Source organism: Centruroides sculpturatus, unplaced genomic scaffold (genome assembly GCF_000671375.1).
Source record: "Centruroides sculpturatus isolate CEXI.00-Female unplaced genomic scaffold, Cexi_2.0 scaffold18, whole genome shotgun sequence".
Lineage (NCBI taxonomy): Eukaryota > Metazoa > Arthropoda > Arachnida > Scorpiones > Buthidae > Centruroides > Centruroides sculpturatus.
The window spans coordinates 874,375-897,425 of record NW_019384302.1 but is presented as its reverse complement, the minus strand read 5'-3'; the positions used below and the strand labels follow the sequence as shown (position 1 = coordinate 897,425).

General features: G+C 30.6%; 1 protein-coding gene across 1 annotated transcript in view; it reads left to right on the top strand.

Moving 5' to 3' along the window:
- LOC111615459 (ubiquitin carboxyl-terminal hydrolase 2-like) overlaps positions 1-22,842 on the top strand; it is a 48,135-nt gene extending 25,293 nt beyond the window's left edge. Inside the window, exons 7-14 of the mRNA XM_023356894.1 lie at positions 2,952-3,016; positions 9,762-9,865; positions 9,940-10,017; positions 14,257-14,335; positions 16,217-16,308; positions 20,717-20,729; positions 21,216-21,336; positions 21,419-22,842. Of these exons, the coding sequence (XP_023212662.1) occupies positions 2,952-3,016; positions 9,762-9,865; positions 9,940-10,017; positions 14,257-14,335; positions 16,217-16,308; positions 20,717-20,729; positions 21,216-21,336; positions 21,419-21,506 (640 nt within the window). The 3' untranslated portion in view covers positions 21,507-22,842. The remainder of the gene's footprint in view (positions 1-2,951; positions 3,017-9,761; positions 9,866-9,939; positions 10,018-14,256; positions 14,336-16,216; positions 16,309-20,716; positions 20,730-21,215; positions 21,337-21,418) is intronic.
- The last annotated feature ends 209 nt before the right edge of the window (positions 22,843-23,051 follow it).

Genomic DNA, 23,051 nt, shown 5'->3' with positions numbered 1-23,051 from the left:
GAGCATATCATCAAATGGCTTCATGAAACTTTCTAAAGATATCACAATATCAATCAGCAGTGATTGTGAGACCTGGCTCAAAGAAGTCAACAAGGAGAATGCCTGATGAATCCTAGAGAATGGTAGCCATGACTTTTCCAGCAGATGGTATCATTTGAACATATTTTTGGTTGGTGATGAAAGGTATTTCATTCTATTCCATCTATTTAACTTGTATATAAAAATTTACCTACCCGCTTCATCACATATTTGATTTATAACTGTTATAACCGTATTTTTTGATCAACCCTTGCATCTAATTAATACTTGAAAAAATAGTCAGACTCTCTCTCATATTTTTGTGAACTTAACTTATTTTCATAAATTGAAATTATATTTTCTGGAATAGTTTTAGTTATATAATGTCATATTTTTTATTGACTATTCCTGTATGATATTTAAACATGGAATTTAAAGAATAACAATGGGAAATTTATACTAGTTGTAGAGCTTAAATTCATAAAATAGATCCTCAGTTTTGTTTTTTATTTAAATGTTATTTATAAATTAAGAATTATATCTGATTAATGGATCTCTTTCCAGAGGTAGAATAACTTCACTTTAGACTGTGGTTAAAATTCTAATGCAGGCCCCTTCCCTTCCCATTCCAAAAATTCCAAGTCTTGCATCCTCCAGAAAAAGCCTTTGGCCCTTGATTGGAGAAAGAATCGTCTAACTCAGGATCAAAACAACTGTTTTGACTCATGAGTCATAGACTTGTTTGCTTGACGCATACAGGCCCCTGTTGGCTTCATGCCCTAGTTTGGTCAAACCACTTTGCATCACTGAAATCCCATCACAGACTTCCATATTTTGAGTACGGGTAGTCCACAACTTATGATGGACTCTTGTTTCAATACCTCTATTGTAAGTTGAACATAAAAACAACAATGGTAAGAAGGTGCCATAGCTCAGAAACCAAGCCCCAAGCTTTCATAACATGCTATATTATAATCAGTTATTATGTATATATATCATAATTAGATTAACACTGCTGGATTTTAAGTGTAATGCACTTTGTATCAATGTTTAATAATTTAATTAATTAGTTGTGATATTTTATTAACAATGATCCCTGGATACATACACAGAAGTCAACCATACTCATATGAATCAAGAATTATACAAAAGAAGTATTATCAAAATGAGAAAAAAAATTTGAGATAGAGTAATAAGTTCAATTTAAGATATGGTATTTTATTAATGCAATAACATGTACAGTACATACTTGTATTAGGTAAAAATAAAATGTTTTTGACATCATTAGCAGAAATAGTTGGTCAATAATTTCTGATACCTGATTCTTTTGGCTGGAGAAATTTTTGAAGGTAAGCAATAGCCACAAATACATCCTGACTAATATCTTTCTGACATTGAAAGAAAGTTCTCAATATTTCAATGACTGTTTTTTTGCTTATTTTGTGGTAATAACTTTAGGTGAATCTGTCTAACCTTCTAGTTTGTCATTGTCAGAAACTCTCCTCACATTTTCCATGATCTTATCTGTCAACATTCTGTACGTTACCAGGGAATTGTCCATGTCCAAAAATTCTTATTGATTTTTGACATAGAGAAGGGTAGTGGAAATAACTTAGTTTCACCAATTAGAAGATAATCAAACCAAAATTTAGGAAGTTAGGAGGATTGGATTGCCAACAGATTCAAACCAATATACAATGCCAAAAATTAAAACAAAATTAGTTAATAAAAATTATACAAGGGCTTATACTCAGTTTAGTCTTATTTACGTAAATATCAAATATCTTCAAAAAATAATTGAAACAATTCCAGAAGTCTATATGTATTTTAAGTATGTAAATATGTGTATACGTATACTATGTATATATACTCACAAAGTAGATATTTTGTTAACTAGACCTTCACCCACTGAGAGAAAGCCAAGCCAATTTTTTTGAAAACAAAAGATTAAATGGAAGGATATTTGTTGAACAATCCCATTCCCAAATTTTTTTAGAAAGCAAGTTTCAAACCTTTTGATTTTCATAAGTCTTCTAACATCTGTATTACTCTGTAATTAATTTGGTGCATCATAGCAATATGTATATACAAGGCATATTCAATAGAAAACCAGAATTGTGCCTTTAAAAGTCAGGAGGATGAGCAGTAGCATAGTAATTTTGACATACAACTTCCAAGTTAAAGGCAACAGTAACTGCAATTGGCAACAGTTGATTCATGAAAACATAAGACAACAGACTGATAAAATGGCAGCACCTCTCCAGCAGTGCATGAAACAGGAGTGGTGTAGTGTTGTCCAATTTTTGACAGAAACCAATTAACATCCATTGGCATATGCAGATTCAGTACAGTAAGGAGACAACTTCACGAGTTGCAAACAGGTGTATGAACAAAGTTCTAAAGTTCCAAAAACAGTCACAGTTCTGTGGAAGATTCTTCATGACATTCACTGCAATCCCAGCTGTAGAGAATCTTCCACAGAACTGTGGCTGTTTTCAGAACCTTAGAACTCTCTTCATACACCTGTATGCAACTTGTAGTTGTCTCCTTACTGTATCTGCATGTGCCAATAGATGTCAATTGATTTTTGTCAAGAATTTGACAACACTATACCACTCTTGCTTTGTGCACTGCTAGAAAAACACCATTATTTTATTGGTCTATTGTCTTATGTACTTGAGTCTCAGCAGTGTTGCCAGTTGCAGTTACTGTTGCCTCTGACTTGGAAGTGTTGTGTGTCAAAATTATTACAATATTGCTCATCCTCCCAACTTTTAACGACACTTTTCTGATTTTCTATTGAATGTACCTTTGTGTTTGTTTGTTCATAAATTAATGTAAAATTTAATAGAATTTCAGTTCAGTATAAAATAATTTTTATTTTATTAAACTGATGATTTCAAAGTAATACAGCTGTCTATTTCTTTCTGTAGTGATAATGATAAAGCAATTGAATCATGGAAACATTATTTGAGGTTTGACAACAGTCGAATTGTAGGTAAGTTTATTTGGAATTATAATAAGATTTACACACTTAATTTTTTTTAAAAAGTTTTATATATGTAATTTTATTATTATATTTAAATTTATCTTCAGATATTTTTTTGAAAAATTAAAAATATAAAGAATTAGTTGCCTTTTTTATGAAAGAGTTATTATTGCCTGTTTGATGGGCTGCAATTTGAAAAAATTGTAGACCTATAAATTCTCACCGTCATTTGAATGTCCATCTGTCCATCTTTCTTTAATCTCGAGAATGGAGTTAGATAGATGAAAGACAAGACCAGATATGGAAACCTTAGGGACAGGAGGCCCTGATTAACTATATACAAAGTTTTGATGTGAATTGGAAGCCATGTTATTTCAATTCAAAAATTTTCTCCTGAAAGAAGTTAGATAGATAGATGACCGGCAGTTTTATAGCAAACAGAAAAGTATGATGTACAAGACACTCTAGTACTAATTTATTTAATTTAAAATAAATTTAAAATATTATTAAAAATTGCAGCCTGGCATTGTGATGATGTCACAATAAATAATTGCTTATTATGTATAAATTTTGGCAGGACTTGGGATGACTTATCTTAAATGGTTTTATTTGTTCTAGTAGAGAGGAGACTGGAAGATAGTAAAATCTTCGTCTTGCATCAGGGTCCTGACCCCAGCTAAAAATTACATGTTTAGCTTGTGATTCTACCTATCAGCAGTTTAATGTCCAAGTGATGACATCTAAAATATTTGGAGGGGTAAATTGAGTGGAGAGGTCATGTTGATTCAGAAGATGGAGGCTCAGACAAATTCCTTATATAAACTAAACTACTCTATTTATTGGGATATACAGGGTGATCAGAACATGTCTGTCCAAAATTGAAAGGGGGTTAGAGGAGACGAATATAAAAGGATTCGCAGTACAATGCTTGTCTGGAAATGCCACGTGAAAGTCTTGGAGAGTAAAGAAAGTGGAAAGGTAAAAGGAAAGAGACACAAACAAATGTAACAAGCCCTTTATTAAATCAACATGTCACAGCAAATGCTCGAAAGAGTGTTTGCTGTGACAACCATAATACAATCTTCACATTGCCACCACATGGAACGGTGTACATTAGCATAAACACCAGCCACATCATGTCTGCTAGCATTGAAGGACCTGCTTTCGCGAAGCTGTCTGTGCACTCGCTCGAAAGTTTGACGATTCAGTATTTCTCTGTTGGGAAATCGTTCCTTGTACAACCTTCGCGCAGCTCTCCCATTTCCATTTGCAGCTCCATACATCAGATGGATATCTGCTAGTTCAGCATTTGTGAAGCACTACATGCTGTATGAAGTCACAGTGGGGAATGATAGCTTCCTGCATTGCCGGCTTGTTTCGACTGCACTACACAGCGCCCTCTACCACCTTCACGCGGCGTTTCCGGACAAGCATTGTACTGTGAATCCTTTTATATTTGTCCCCTCTAACCCCTTTTAAATTTTGGCCAGACATTTTCCGATCACCCTGTGTGTGACATTGAGTCACTAAAAATCATATAAGTTAACACAAAAATTAATCTTAATTTAACATTAGCATAAAGTTTTATGAATTATAACACTTACGTGTTGTGGCGTTACTGTAAAGCCACAACATGTAAGTGTTATAATTCATATAATAAACGTTGGCGTGAAGTGACATTGTATTATAGCATAATGTTAATTTAACTTTGACAAACTTTTTCAATCTTTTGATAGATCTGCTAAAGATCTATATTACTTTACATTCTATTTTAGAATGTTCATGAGAACATTACAACTTGTCAAACTTAAGAATAAATTTGAAAATTCAAAGCACAAGATTCATTCTTAAGATTCATTCTTAAGATTCATGTCACTGTTATGTCACAACCAATTACAAAAGAAACATGCTGAGTGAAAGAACACTCCACTAAGGATTTGATCTTGCCAGTTTGGGAAAAGCCAGAAGACTCATAAGGAAGATAGACATAGGAAACTAAAATTTCTTTCTTGATATCATCACCAACCAACTAGATCTCTTAATTAGAGATCTAAGTTTGGAAATATCTGAATTCTTTTACTAAAGTGTAAGTTTTCAGATCCTTGTCATATGAATGATAATGAAGCATACTAAGTTAGACAAGCTTCTTAAATAAGGGACTTGTTTTAGAGTTACATCAATGTCCTTCATCATATGACAACTCAACATTGTAGAAGCCAGCCTGCAGTATTAGAGATTGATTTGAATAAATCTAATCATTAGAAAGAATTGCCTTTAGAAAGTCACCACATATTATGTGATATTCCTAAATTAGTACCAGTAGCCTTCTACTAGGTTCAGAAATTGCTGATGGTTGAGTTAGAACATTCACTAAGAATTTTAAAGGGGATCTAGATAAAGTCCAGAAAAGGCCAGAGATTCACCAAAAAGCATCTTGACAAAGACACTGCTGACTGCCAGAACCAGGCACTTACCAGAAGGGCCAAATATTCTATGAAGTAATTTCCAGTCTTTTAAGGATCCAAGAGATTCAATCCTGAAAACAGTCAAAGGGACTTCTTGCTTATGAGCAAAGCAAGGACCTCAATGCATTCCCTGAACCAGGTAATGCTTCTGGGAGAACATTACCTGGATTGCTAGCTAGGATTGTTGAGTCTTCAACAGTTCCAAAAAATTGCCTAGAAAATAAATTTCAGAGGATTGTCTAGACCAGTCATGGTGAACCTGTAGCCTACTTGACGATTTAAAGGTATCTGCATTGAATGTTTAGAAAGTATTAGATTTTTATAAATTATAAAGAAAATTTGATAGATTTCAAACTTTACATATATAGTGTGAAAGTGGGGTTCAAAAGCTGTCATGAAAAATCTTAAAGGCCACTTTAATTATTATGAACCTCAGATAGAAAAATTATCATCAAATAAATAACAGATTTCACATTAAATGAAATATTTGTTTCTGTTACAATCATATTATTATTATTTTTACACTTATATGGATTTGATAATGTTTTACATATTGAGGTGGACAAGAAGCCTTTAAAGAAAGTACTTAAGGTGTTTTTTGATGTTTTAATCTAAAGGAGAGGACATACTCAAGATCAAAGACAAACACTTGAATCCATCTCTGATCATAGGAATGCCCCTCATAGAAACAGAGGGGACAGGTGGCAGAGATATAGAAGACACTATCTTCTTAACGTAGACCCCAATTGTGACTTAGCTGATTCTAAGGAATAGGATATCTCTGTAATCAAGGAAGATTGAGATTCAACCTTAGCTGCAGGTGCAGTTACACTGTCTTAAGAAGAGGGACAGCTGTGGCAAGAGCATTAAAAAAAAAAATGCCACTGCCATTGCCTTCTACTGCATATTCCTTCACTTTACAGTCTCAGAAGACCAGAATCAAAGAAATCTTGAAAATAGAACTAGCAAGAGAAGCCTCAACATCTCTGACAGGGTACTCACAACTTCTTAATATTTACATGATGAAACTTAACCCTGATTAAGCCTTTGAACCCAATAAAGTTTTCTCTTTAGAGTAGAACAGCTATTCTAATTCTATGCTACTATTTTAATAACTAGGTTTTTTAAACATCTTTCTGGAATCAAGTTAACCTTCTTTAAGTGGGTTTGTGGCAAGAAATCATGTCANTTTATATATACAGGTATTATTGGGATATATATATATGTGTGTATATATATCCCAATAAATATAAATAATACATACAGTAGAGCATCGTTTATCCAAAATGTTGGTTAACCGAAAGCATTTCAGTCGCCAAATTTAAATTTTCGCTAGTGCTGTGGCACTGCAATCTTTGGCTATATCTTGGGCTACTCCAATATTTTTTTTGTTGGTGTGTGTGTTTTACCTGGCAGCACTGGCACTATTGTGTAGTGTTTTTCTGAGGACTGTGTGTTGTGCTGAATCAAACATTTTTGATTCTAGATTAACTTCTAAAGTATAATTTTTTTTTTGTTTTTATATTTTTCAATATGTTTATTTTGTTTGTAAAAAATAAAGAAATAATTTTTAACGATACAATAGCCACAATTATTACTTTAAAAAGTTTACGTTAGGCTTAACATCGACGAAAATTCAACGTGAAGTGACATGCAATGGAGAAAAATTTCAACACGGGATAGGTTAATATATTTTTTCGTACATAATCAGTTATCCGAAAAATAAGTTATCCAAACAACTTCAGTCCCCAATTGATTCTGATAAATGACGCTCTACTGTATATACATAGACTAGTGGATACACATTTAAGGCATGGAACACTATTTAAACCAACTAAACTGTCTGGTTTTATCACTGTCATCTACCAATGTCATTAACATCCGAAAAAAGTTTAACATTGCACAATAATAATGAGGTTGTGGCCAAAGTTTTCGACGTGAAAACATGAATGTCGGACATTCAGTGCCACCTTCCTGTAAGCCTAGAAGTTTGACAATGGCATTTGGAATGTAAGTGGAATCATGCTTGATGTTTCAAAGACCTTTGTCAAACTTCTAGGCTTACAGGAAGGCGGCACTGAACGTCCGACATTCACGTTTTCATGTTGAAAACTTCAGATGCAACCTTACTAATATTGCAGAAAAACAAAATATGGCTTGCAAATAATAAAATTAATATATTGTCAAACTGTCTGCATATTTGTTCTCCCAACTTAGTCATGTACGTAGAGATGTCGATAAGCACATTCCAAGTATTGGAAATCATTTCAGCATCCTTATTTATACATCTTCCTTGTTGTGAGCCTCTATAAATTTACCATCTCTCTAGTGCTCTCAGCTTAGTAGTGTTGTTTTAATTAATTTGGCATCTTCCTATAGCACTGACACCCTGGGCTCCATCACATATTGTGCCAAAGTGATGGTTGGCTTGTTCTTGGCAATGTCATATTTATGTTCCGTCAATCTTTGCATCCAAAGCCTGTTGCTAGATCCTATATATATATATAAAACTACTATCAAATCTGCCATTGTACAGTACTATTATGAATCAGAGTCAACTCTGTACTACTACTGTATGATGGCAGATTTGACAATTGTCTTTCATTTACCCAAACTAGGAGAGTCTTGCTATCATTTCAATAGCATGCAACCTCCTGGAGGTCAATGTTATCAAACCTTTAACCACATTTCTGCTTTTATTGCTTCCTTGTTCTTAAGAATGGTGCACACATAGACTTAGACATCTTAAACATGGTTGCTAGATCTACCATTCTTAAGATGCCATATGAATCACATGAAAACTTTTCATGTTTCACTATTTTCACCTCAATAGTCAATACTACAACCTTCCTCTTAGGTTTTGTTGTTTCCACACTTTTCTCAGATGCCAAGGTTAACAGATGCATAACCAAACACACTAAGAATAGAGCAAAAATTAAAAAAAAACGCTGAAAACAAATGAGTGTAACACAAAATGTGCATACAAGTTATCTCTTTCTGTGAAAACAACATTATGCAGCAAGTGCATTTTTTCACTGTGCATGCAGTTCAAACTCAAGCATGAATTTTGAATTTAACATTCAAACTCTGGAATGTACCTTGTTCAAAATACTAGGTACCACTGTTTCTGGGAGTTATATGTGAACATTGCTAAAGGGACTAGGTGTTTAGTTGATCATTTCCATTATCAGTTTTTGTGGATTTTTTATAAGACTAAAATTTTGGCTTTTTTTTCAGTAACTTACATCACGAACTCTTATTGATATGGACTTTGTTACTGGATATGCATTTCGAGTTTTAATGACTCTCTTCAGTCCTTATTTTTTTATATGCAGATATTAGCTGATTATTGAATACAGATTGAATTTTGGCAAGCCCATCTTACTCTGCAGTCACTGTCAGGCAACTTGGATAGTTGCAAGTTTATGCTGCTATCATCACATTAGTGATTAAGTGAAAATGGCAGAATATAATGGATCTTGATTTCATGAAGATTGTAACCAGCGATGAGACCTGGATCTACAGGTATAAAACTCTGAGACAAAGACACAATCATCCCAGTGGATAAATGTTATGGTCTCCGTTGCCAAAGAAAGCATGACTCTAGCCAACTTTTGGCTTTTTCCCAAACTCAAGGTGCCAATCAAAGGAAAAAGATTTCAAGACTCAAAGGAGAACAAGAGTAATGCAACATAGTGCTGATGGAGTTCCTGAAAATTACTTTGAAAAATGCTTGCAACAGTGAAAGCATTCATTGCTGGGAGAAGTGTGTAAACTCAGAAGGGACCTATTTTGAAGGGAATTAGTGTTTGAATCTAATAAATACATAGGTGGGTTTCCTCCGACATCAGATTGGATACTTTTTGATCAGACCTTCTATGTCAATGAAATGTTACATGCTGTTCACACCATAGAGAATAGATTTCTGGGAAACAAAAATTAACACTGTAATGACCATACAAAATTTTTTGGGGCCAATTCAATCCTTTTTCTATATTCAACCAGAGAATTGGCCAAAAAAATTTTTGTATGGTCATTACAATGTAAATATGAAAATAATCCTGGAAAAGATATAATTAATAAATAAAACTTAGTTCCTATTTTTGTTCCTAAGTAAATATATGGCATTTCAAGAATAAAAACAACAAATCAGTAAGCAAAACATTATTTTACATCATGTGTTCAATATGTGAGCCATCTGTATCAGTTACATTTGAAGATGTTAATATATTATAAAAACAGTTTGTAAATACAGAATTTTTATTCTAATCATTAAAACTTTTTTATAGATATTTTTGTTGGACAGTTGAAAAATATACTAAAATGTACAGTTTGTGGTTATACATCAGTTACTTTTGATCCCTTTTGGGATCTTTCTCTGCCTATACCTAAGGTAATAATTGAACTTTCAAAAATAATTTTTATTTAAATTTTATTTATTTATTTAAATTAAATTTTATTTTCTAGTCTTGTGGAAGAGTTACACTTCAAGAATGCTTAACATTATTTACAAAAGAAGAAACACTTGATGGTGAAGAGAAACCAGTAATTATATATATATTAATAACTTTTCTATAAATTTGATCAAATTATTTTGTAGTATATTATATAAGATAGAACTCTTGCAATTTAACATTCAAAAAAGTCTGAGCTATTCAGTTACTTAAATAATGCTGTTGACATCAAGATAATAGAAATTATTTTGAATCTGTTTAAGCTTCCAGCATTCTGTTTTTCATTTATAAAGATTTATTACATTAGGTTCTATATTAGGAATAAGCATTAATTGCTAAATGTTGCAAACTTTTATTGAAATATTAATAATAATAGCACACAGTAAGTCCTTACTGAACATTGTCAATAGGTTCATAGAAACATATATCATTTTGTTCAAGATGCAAACAAAATCAATTTTAAGATAGGCTAGTTGAAATAAACAAAAGTTAAATTCCTACAGCATATTTTCAATCACAAAATCATCACTAAACTTCTAAGTGAAGACCTAAAACATTTAAGATTAAACCCTAAAATAAATGTGAGTTATACATACATTTAAGAAAGATTACTGAAAAGAAGCAAGATAATCAAATATTTATGCCAGTTTTGGTAAATCAGTGAGTGCCAACAGCTGGAGTCCTACAAGGTTTTACTACTCATCATTGGTTATGAGGATTAAGAATAAATGTTTGCAAAACAAAAATTGTAGAGAGTACCTCCTACCACTGTGCAATTTTTAAAAAAAATTGGTGATTCCAATAAATTATAGATAGTGCTGCTTATATAAATTTAAAATGGCAAATACAAACAGGGCAATTTTTTTACAATTTACATTGATATTAAATGATATATTCACATTAACAATACATAAGACAAGTTCAAATTATTTGAAGAAGGTGATGAATATGAATTACATTAACCATATTTCAAGCAAAAATTTTGTTGTTGTTGTTGAATTGTGTGCAATCTCCAGCATTTAATTCCCACTTCATAAAATAATTTTTACTTTTTATGAATAAAATTCAGCAACAATAATTAATTGTAAATAATTACAAATGTGTTTGTATTTTTTTCCACCAATGTTTTAAAATGTAATGAGATTAAGTGGGGATTTACTGTATAACATAATCTGATATGTCTTTTGCTTGTTATATAATACTACAGAATTATTTTTGTAGGATTAATTTAAAATTCAAATTTTTATAATAAATGAGATAACTTATAATTTTTTTTATAATTAACAATTTGTTTTAAGAAATTTATAAATTAAATTATCAACTAATAAATTTTGAAAAAAATGCTTGCTTGAGATTTTGTATATTCAGAAATTTTGGATTAAACCAAATTATATTTGGTTAATTATCTTTTTCATAATTTAGTAGTTGTATTTTTTATACATATTAAAAATATAAAACATAAACTTTTTGAGACTAATTTTATCTATTTGGAATTTTTCTAACTTTGTTTCTAATTTATCCATTTAATTTTTATTACAGACATTATAATAAAATAAGTAAAATTAGATTTAAAGCACAAACAATAATTGAAACTATTATTATATAATAGTAAAAATTATAAAATTGATTATCAGTTCTTGTGATTATAGGGATATTGTAATTTTATCAAATGTTACTTTATTAATCTTATATATTCCCAAATGAAAAATGTACAAAGCTCATGCAATGTCATATCTTCTGTGCTACTACTAGAGAACCAGTTTTTAAATTATAAACATGTTTTTATTAAACGAATGATACAGATTATATAAATTCAGTGAACTCTCATTAGCCTCACTTATTTGATTACTATCATCAGTTTTTGATGTTCAACAGAAACCCAGTTAAGTTTAGAGTTAGTAATTATTGTCAACCCTTTTTTCTAATTTAAAGTATATGCATAGTTTATTAAACAATAGTTAATGTTAGCATAATTCTGGCATATAAGTAAAAGGTAATACTTTAACTTTGATAAATTTCCAACAAAATGTCAGTTAAATTTACGTGTGTTGTGTTGAAAATGTCAGGATTTTTCAGATTTAAAAAGTTTCATTTAATGTGTAGTACTTTTATCTGGCAAAATGTATATTATTTTATTATACATTGATATTAAGGATTTCATATTAAATTAATTTTGTATTTTTTTCTTTATAATTATTATGAAAAAGTAATGAAGTAATGAGGATTGAGAGAGTGATCATTATACAGTATTTTTTTACTCATATATATATATATATATGAGTAAACTATATATTCTGAAACTATATATATAGTTTCAGAAAATTCCTAAAATGAAAGTATCATCATACAATGGCAGGTTTCTCAAAAGTTCTCAAAATAAAATGCATAAAAATATTGAAAAATGAAGAAAATTTTTTAAGAAAATAAATAAATTCTGTCCATTTTCTAAATAAAATTGTCACTCTTTCTGGCATATAAATTTTCTTATTTAATTATATATTTATTTTTAATTGTCTTGTATTCAGAGATTAGATATTTATAATGGTTGTTATATAACAGTTAAATATTATATATAAATTTCATTTTTATTATGGAATTTATGAAANATTAAAAGTCTCAATGCACTGTTTTACCAATATGTATATTTATTATATCAGTTCTTGTGATTATAGGGATATTGTAATTTTATCAAATGTTACTTTATTAATCTTATATATTCCCAAATGAAAAATGTACAAAGCTCATGCAATGTCATATCTTCTGTGCTACTACTAGAGAACCAGTTTTTAAATTATAAACATGTTTTTATTAAACGAATGATACAGATTATATAAATTCAGTGAACTCTCATTAGCCTCACTTATTTGATTACTATCATCAGTTTTTGATGTTCAACAGAAACCCAGTTAAGTTTAGAGTTAGTAATTATTGTCAACCCTTTTTTCTAATTTAAAGTATATGCATAGTTTATTAAACAATAGTTAATGTTAGCATAATTCTGGCATATAAGTAAAAGGTAATACTTTAACTTTGATAAATTTCCAACAAAATGTCAGTTAAATTTACATGTGTTGTGTTGAAAATGTCAGGATTTTTCAGATTTAAAAAGTTTCATTTAATGTGTAGTACTTTTATCTGGCAAAATGTATATTATTTTATTATACATTGATATTAAGGATTTCATATTAAATTAATTTTGTTATGGTCTCCGTTGCCAAAGAAAGCATGACTCTAGCCAACTTTTGGCTTTTTCCCAAACTCAAGGTGCCAATCAAAGGAAAAAGATTTCAAGAATCAAAGGAGAACAAGAGTAATGCAACATAGTGCTGATGGAGTTCCTGAAAATTACTTTGAAAAATGCTTGCAACAGTGAAAGCATTCATTGCTGGGAGAAGTGTGTAAACTCAGAAGGGACCTATTTTGAAGGGAATTAGTGTTTGAATCTAATAAATACATAGGTGGGTTTCCTCCGACATCAGATTGGATACTTTTTGATCAGACCTTCNATAACAATTTTCGTTTTAAATTTTATTGCAAACAATAACTTTGTTAAATGGTAATTTATATCACAAGTAAATTGCAGTAATTTGCGTAAAGAATATTATTTATTTAAAGAAAAAATTATACGAGAAAGTTGTTAGATAATCTTTTAAATCTATTCATTTTCACTAAATTGTCATTAAATCCATTCTTCGGTTATGGTAAATTTGTGATGCTTAGAGTTTGATTAATTGTCCATTAATTGAAACTTTACTAAAGATTCATGAAACAAATCCTGGATAAATTTAATCAACTAAAGAATTAAAGAACTCAATTTAAAAGTAAACGAAAAATATTGACAATAACTGAATTAAATTCTATAAATATTTTGACAATTTGTTATTAAATTAATGTATGTTTCTGGAAAAATTGTGGATATGTGTTTAGTATTTTCTTTGAAAAAATAAAGTATGTGTAATTACTTTGAACGCATTTCATTTCATTTCTTTGGCCATTAGCTGAATGGATAAAAATCACTGAAAACTGGTAGTTGGTCGTAGCTTCGTGCATCACCAACGGACTGGCCACGTGGAGTTTTTCGACCTTTCTTCACATGTCAAACGCCTAAAAAGGGACCTGTTTCTTATAAAAGTCCTCCAGTAGGAACTTCCCCTTAACAGATCCCTTATACTTCATTAAGCAGAAAATAAAATTATAATTTAAATGATAAATTTTACTCAGACTTGTTCAAGATGCAAGGCAAAGAGGAAATGTATAAAAAAGCTTATGGTTCATAAATTCCCACAGATATTATTGTATAACTATAATTTAAATGATAAATTTTTTTCAGACTTGTTCAAGATGCAAGGCAAAGAGGAAATGTATAAAAAAGCTTATGGTTCATAAATTCCCACAGATATTATTATTACGTATCCTTTTTTTGTCAGAGATATTAAGGATTTGTAATTTTAAAAAATTCCATGAGATGACATCATTACGGACAAAAATTGCTTTCATCAAAAAAATGGTAATAACCAGAAATGGATGTAGTGAGTGTCAGTGGAATAATCTCCCCTGTGAATTTTTCATTGTTAATATGAGCTTGCAGTTTCTTTAAAATATAAACATATTACTTTTTTTTTTTTTTTACATTTTTAGGTTGTAAAATTATGTATTTAGTTTCTTTTAAATAGGAGGAGAGTACAAGTATCACAGGTCACTTTTTACATAATATTATTTAAAAAATTAAAAATTTTTTCAATATTTTTTATCTTATATGTGCATGTACCATAACTATTTCACTTGTAATAGTAAAATTTTCTGCCATTGAATGTTGTTATTTTCTTGAAATAAAAAAAAATGAAATCCCAAACAATCTATGACCCTTAGTGTTCCACGGGTGTGGTACTATGGGTCATATTATCTGTAGTTATTAGTAGTGGTTTTAATGCTGAATAACATTATTTTACTGATGAACTCCATTTTTTTTTTACCATTTGTAAGCATATGATAATTAGTTTAAGTTAATGTCAAAGTGCAGCTGTTTTGATATTAATGTAGTTCCACTCATCTGCTTGGTTTTAGGAAGCTTCAGAACCACACCTTCGGGGACATTGATATCAACATTGTCAAATCAGTGGGAAAATAAACTTGAAGATTTCTGCAAGAGACATATACAACAACACAACATGCCCATCATCAATATATGAAATATAAACTTATTCTGAAATACTTGGTTGTAAAATTTTATAAAAGTATGAGCTTTATATTCCAGGCTGAAAAGTTTAATCTAGTCCAATTGTTCCAACTCATTTTAATTGGAGAATTCTTTTCACCTTGATAAAAAGTTTTGACACCCTGACAATTTTTACTGATTATAAATGAAACAAAAAAATCTAAAATTAATTAGAATATATAGATAAAGCAGATTAATCATCATTATTAATTCAAATTGGTAATTAATGTGAAAAATTAATTTTTTTCAGATTATTTCATTAGCATACGAGAATCAAATGCATTCAATTCTTTGTGAATTTTTAAACAAATACTCAAGTATTCAAATATTACCACCCACCGAGTAATAGCTTCTCTGACAGGAATGAATACGTTAGTAGTCAAATATAAAGAATTGAATATTCAGGAAATAATCAAATATATGATTCTGTTCTCCTACCATTAGACTCGGATTTTATAATCAACAAATTTGAGCCATGTAGAGTCTGTGTACATGACCCCTTTCTTATGGAATGTTAATAGTTTTTGAAACTTTATTTAAATTATTAAAAATCATAAAAGAAGTTGACCTTTTTTTATGAGCAGCTAAGTAAATATTTCACTGTATTAAATAGGTATCTGCTAGGGTTTCTCTTTCCATAGCCATTCTAATAAGTCCAGTTATGGTTCCAGCAACAAATTAAAAGTCTCAATGCACTGTTTTACCAATATGTATATTTATTATTCCATTTGTTATTATAAAATGCATTTCGGTTGTAAATATCCTTCTTCAAATGTAACCAAAACAAATAAAATAAAACTTACATAAAACTTTCATAGAAACATTATAATATCAAACTTGTAACATTTTCTCTTCATTACAGCAGTTTTAGCTGCCAACAAACACTATTCATTAACAATCAGTTTGTGTATTTATATCTATGCAACTATCCCAGCATTCTGCTGGTTGCATACCTGTGTTTAAATTAATATTATATACATTTTTTATAATTGTGTAATGTTCTATAATTTTTCTTTTTTTAAAGTATTTTCAAATAATTATTTATAAAAACAAGACTCTCCTTAATAATTCAAAGATCTAAAGAGATTTTCCCAGAGTGGTAGTTTTCGGGACAAGCTTCACACCACCGTAGAATATCCGCTCAGTGGCTTAGACATGATTCCATACGCAACACAATTGGCTAGGGGTAATTTATCCTTTCATTATTAGACAATATTTTGCCATATTGGAATGATGATAACTAATAAAAATTTGAATTTTTAGGCCGTGCAAATTATAATTTATATGCCGTGGTCCATCACAGCGGTAGTTCTTTCTCAGGACACTACACGGCATCTTGCTGTCATCCAGACACTCATCAATGGTACAGATACAACGACGAAAANTATAATTAATGATTATTTATATTACACATTTTTAAAACCCAGAGAAAAAGATAAGGTTACCTGAAACAATATTTATTTAAAATCAATTAAGTTAGTTATTTTATTATTAAAGATAAATAGCTACATAATGTGTTCAGAAAACTTGTAATGTGCCACGTGATCAAAATCTGAAAAAGCGGTGTTACACAAAATTAAACATACTGTCAGACAATTCAGTGCAAACGTAGATTGCCTTTGATACTCATACACTCAAGTTTGCTTTCAGGAACACACTTCTCTGTTGAACTGGTAAGTTGTCTTTTAACTGGCTTACAAAGTGTAATGTCACACTATTTACATATTTCTGAGTGTTACAGGATCAGTCACATGTGCAAGTGAATGTTCATTTGAATTAAGTTTGTTTTGGGATTTTCAGTCCTTAAAAATATAATGAAACGTCAAAAACAGAAAATAGTAATAATTAAAAATAACACCAAAACATAAAATAACAATAACAATTGGACTTACTCCTTACAAACTGTCCCTTGCATATTCAATATTTGCCGATCTATTTTTCCATACATATCTGATAATTTTGAGCCTATAACAGAACCATAGATATACCATTTTTTTGTTGATAAATTTATTTTCTGCTTTAAAATTATTTTTAAAGGTTAGTTCTATAAATTCTTGCTTTATATTATGTTTAATTAAATTCTCTTTAACTAATTCCCATTTTATTATCAATATGTAACCAGTTCTCTAGGAATTATTCCATTTTATTGACTGATATATTGATACTATATCTAAGCTGTATATTCATTCTATATGATGACTTAATTTTTTAAGACCCATTAGTTTTGTTATAAAAACATCTGTATTCTTTGTTGTATCTAGATTTAAATATAAAAATTTCTTAAGAAAAAGCTTAACTGTATAAATTTTACAATAGAGAGAAATGTAGACTGTTAGTAGATTTTAAATTCTCTCCTTTATGCATTTTTAGTGTTATATTTAGTTTTGGTGTTGTAAGATTATCAAAATCCAATATGTTTTTTTTCTCACCTGTTGATTTCCTGGTATAATTTTCTGTACCCACTATTTCAGTTATTTTTGCTTTGAATCAATCTTCTCTCACTAGCACTGATTGTCTTGCCTCATCTACTTTAATTATTACAAGTTTTTCTTTTAAAAAATTTTTTAACAACTTTATAATTTTCTTTATAAAATTTACTGTTCTTATGTTATAATAGGATCACCTTTTTGATGTTCTTTTATACTTTGAGATCTATACTAAGTTCTTGTCTCCAGATTTTCTTTTCTGGTTCTTCTATGTCCAATTGAAATAATTCTTGTATATCCTCTATAATAATTGTTTTTTCATAAATTTGGTGCATTCATAGATGATATTCTTTATTACTTGATAGCTGCTTGTTCTTTGTGTACTTCAGGAATAAAGCACAAAATTGCTGTATAGAACTTATCATACAGGAACACACTTTACAAAATTGTAAAGTCTATCTTCTTTATAATTTCCAATTGTTTTTGTACAAAGGTTATGCATATTTGCCCCTCTTCAAACCTTTTTTTTTTTTTTTTTTTTGTACAATTATAAATTGTGAATTTCTGGGGTTCTGGTTGACCCGTCACACAGTTTTGAATGGCCATTAAATTGTTGGAAAATCGGAAATAAGTAAATATTCCAATTTTTTTGGAATTTTATCAAGATTTCCAGACACCACCTAGTCAAATTTAATGCAGGCTAGGATCCAATTTTACTTTATCAAAAATTTCTGGATTTATAGGAGAGAGACGTTTTGACTGTGGGGAAGACACTGGAGTAAACCTTAACTATTTTGGAAATCAAACATACTCAATATCTAAGCAAGATTTTAAATTTATTAATACTAATAACAAAATACAAATTAAGATTAACAATAACAACAATCCAGTTTAATATACTTAAAGAGGAACTAAGATTAGAACATTTTCTAGCAAATGGAGAGAGTTTACAACTTATAATTGAAATTTTTATACTTATATTTCTTTAAGTTCATTTAGGTGGTATTCTTTTTTTTTTCTTCTTTGTATAAGTGTTGATGGTTGAATTTAGACAGGGAATTTTCAATGGTATGGTGGGAAGGGTGTGGAGGTGTCCCTATTTGAATCTCCCTCAATTGGGTTTCCAAGCACTATTCTATCGTGGTTGGCCCTATTTATTCTATTTCAATCGTCAAAGAAAGTCCTGTTGTGACTCACAACTTTAGTGTTTATGTTAATATAATAAACACGGTCAAAATAATTACGGTATCCATTCCTGGATTTCACAAAATATTGCTTAATAAATTACATTATAATTAATGATTATTTATATTACACATTTTTAAAACCCAGAGAAAAAGATAAGGTTACCTGAAACAATATTTATTTAAAATCAATTAAGTAAGAATGTAAAGCAAGTAAAACTAAAATAAAAATTAAGTAAAATAAAATACATACTATGAAAATAGAATAAAAAGATTAAAAATAAAATTTGGAAAAAATTTTGTAGAAAAAAACATATGAACACACAAAACTATAAAAGAATTAAAACCAACTTAAAGATATAAAATCCTTCACTGTATATATATCAGATGAATCAATTGTCAAGTATTACAGTGGTTAACTAAAGGAGGGGGAGAGGGGAAGGACATCTTAAAATGGACTCCTCTTAATTTTGAAGTAATGATTGCAATGGGGCCAAAGTACAGTACTGTATTTTTCATTGTTAAAATCTCCAAAGGGCAGAAACTGGAAGTATGAGGATTTTGGAAATTTCGTTGGCTATCCAAAGGTTACTTTGACATAGTTAGTTAGAATACATGTCAGAGAAGATCAATTTGTCAAAATTTGAAAAATATGATGGAAATAATTGTGGCTGATACAAAATTCATACCAAAGTTATTAGTCAATACATACCTGAAAACTGCTTTAGGGGAATGCAACAATAGTCAGGACATATATGACAATGGTTGCTATTCCTTTGCTAAAGGGTCATGACATTACCACTTGTTTTATCTAAATGTATAGACAGACATTCTCTTTTAAAAACAGATATTATGTCCAGTATCATAATCCTCTCTGCTTCCTTATCTTCTTGGGTTCTTGACCTACGGAAAAGTAACCCCACTCTGTTCTTGTGATTGACCGTCACGATCGTAAAGTAAGGAAAAAATATGTTAGTCTGAAACATTTGTAGGGGTATAGAATTGAGTGTCATTCGAATGAGAGATTTTACACATTATCTCCCATTGGCTTCAGCCAGGACCAGTGAAAAAATCTCATAACTGAGAGGTCATAGTTTTCTATGTTTTCCCAGGCCTCAGGAGGATAGAAGAGGCTAGAACTTGAGTCCCAGGTGGACACTGGTGAACCTCCCTACAGGCAACACCCGTCTCGCTATATCCAGGCGAACCTCCTCAGAGCGGACATACTCAGCCATAGAGAGATTCGACTAGAACCACCATACGACGGAGACCATGGCTCGCCTTAGAATGCTATATACTCCTCCAGGGAAATAGAGGACAACATCTCTTTCTCAGAGTATTTTGTTAGCCCATGTGTAAACTCACTCTCTCCTTAAACATAGATAAAATGGGAACAGTTTCCCGAGAACCTTGTGAGCCACATGCTGATGCAAGTAGCTTAGTTGTGTATTCTGTAGTCTTCTGTAATCTTAGATTTAGAGATGTATTAAACTTTTGTTACTTGTTAACCTGTCTGTCCGTCTTTCTCGGACACCCTATCAACTTACTGATTGCGCTCCCCACTTGACAGTTTGAATTGACCCTCCTACTCCACATTTGTTTGATTTGTGCATTAGGACGCACCTAACCCTCCTAACCGGTGTCAGATCCTGACAGGGGACAGAAATCTCTCAATTTCCTTGTCTCCAATAATCTACAAAGCCATCCACTGACAATGTGAATGGTTTTCGCCAAACCGTCGCTGATTAAGCAGTTAATAGGGAATCCCCTTTGCCTCTGATTTCTCACAATAGACATTTGTCTTTTCTAATCTTAAAGACTGTTTGTGTTAGCAGTGAAGATAGTGATAATAGTCAGTTCATCAGTTTTGTGGAAAACTTCCAAATCTGAATCAATATTTACTGTTTTAAAAAAATTGAGAACATTTCACAAATTTTGACAGTTTGTTCTCTTCAGCTTAACAAGGAAAGTAGCAGTAGTAGCAGATGTTTTCAAATATATTAAAGCTGCCTTTGCAGATGGAAATGATCAAATGTCAGACTTTTGTTATTTCGAACATCACTATATTTTTAACTATATTTATAGTCTTCAATATTAAAAGCTTAATATCATGCATATTTAATTCAGAATTGAATTAAATGTGCATGATATTAAATAACCAGAAACATTAAAAAACATTATATGTAGTTTTATGGCTAACATTACGTAATTATCATGTAGTCTTTTAGAAATAAATAATTATTTATAAAAACAAGACTCTCCTTAATAATTCAAAGATCTAAAGAGATTTTCCCAGAGTGGTAGTTTTCGGGACAAGCTTCACACCACCGTAGAATATCCGCTCAGTGGCTTAGACATGATTCCATACGCAACACAATTGGCTAGGGGTAATTTATCCTTTCATTATTAGACAATATTTTGCCATATTGGAATGATGATAACTAATAAAAATTTGAATTTTTAGGCCGTGCAAATTATAATTTATATGCCGTGGTCCATCACAGCGGTAGTTCTTTCTCAGGACACTACACGGCATCTTGCTGTCATCCAGACACTCATCAATGGTACAGATACAACGACGAAAAGTTAGTAGTTTCTTTAGATTTGAATTTTCTGTAATGTCATAAACTTTTTACATTTTATTTATTTATTTATTTAAATTTTCAGTGCAATTGCCATCAGTTCAAACGAAGTTACCCTTTCAGAAGGATATGTGCTATTTTACGAATTGGGAAGCCAGTCGTCCAGATTGTAAATAATACTCAGGGTGCTACTGAAGATGGGACCGTACTTTTGTGAAAAACTAGCTTTAGTTTCGCGTCGAATCGCTGTGATCTACCGGTTTAAAACATTCCATTTGGTGAGACAACCAGAGAATAACAATCAAATAGTAAAAGTACCTCAATTTTTTTCTTAAAATGCTCTCTAAGTTTAAACAATTCTTAAATATTAGTTAAAACATTATTATAATTTAGAAAGCAATTTCTAATCAAATTGTAAAATATTGATAAAGGATCGATATTTACCTAATATCAATATTTTATACTGAGGGATTTTAATTAAACATGGATTTCACCCAGTTCAGAATGGAATTACTGCCAATGAAATTAATCTGGCAATCGTGTAATTTTAAGGCACAGCCAAAATCTTCTACATCTATTTTCCTAAATTAGATTTTAAAAAAAATTAGGAATAGGGGAAGTCTAGGCAAAAGTTACTAATATTTTTAAACGAACAAATATACAACAAATGATCCATATCGAGTACGTTTCCAAATGATTTTATCTCATATAATATGTCATTTTGGGCAAATGGTTTTCCGTAATCATAAAGAACATTTCTGAATGTGGCCGGTGAGTGGATCTGTATTAATCTGGCAAAATAATGCCATTCCCGATCCAAAATTATTATTTGAATTTAAATCTGAGAGAGCAAATATAGTATTATTTTATCATTTTTTCAACAGAAAATATGTTTTTATTTAAAATAAATTAATTAAATAAAAGAAAATTTAATTTCTTAAACTAAGTTAATCTGTTCTTCTAAGCTTTCATATAACTACATATGAATGCTTTTCCTACTTTCAAATCTTGTTAAATTTATTTACCATTACTTGATATATCAAATATCTTTACATTAAATTGAAAGTTGCAAATATGAAAATTAGTCTAATGTAACAACCACTTATTTATCTTTTAAGACAGTGATTTTCAACCACTGTGCCACTGTGAGATTCTTGAAATGTGCTGCACTGCAAATATCCATACATATGCGACATCAGACAAGTAGTTCAATTGGTTCTACCTTCCTAGGGCGTGATTGGAAATTGTAATCTGTGTTATTGGTAACTGCCAATATTTATCAAGGCGTTTAGAAAATGTGACCTAAATAACCAACTGCATTTAAAAATCAGTTATGATGTCACCAGTTGCCCTGCAGCACTTACCGAAATAACTGTGTGCGCCACCAAATTTTTAAATTACTAGCAGACCCAGCCACGCATTGTTGTGGCTCAAAATGTATCTATTATAAATGTATAACACTTCCCCGTGGGGGGAATTTTTCGAAAAACTCTTAGTGTACATTTTCTTGACTTACCCTATTAAAACACAATCAAAAACGCAAAAAACCCCATCTGAAATAGTATAATAGAAGCCAAGTTCTTCACAGTAAGCCTTAATCCTGTCCCTCTCCCCTGCGGGAAATATCGAAAAATCCCTTTGTAGTGTATATTCTGTTGACATGCCCTATTAAAACCCAATCAAAAATGCAAAAAACCAGAGTACTTTATGGTAAGCCT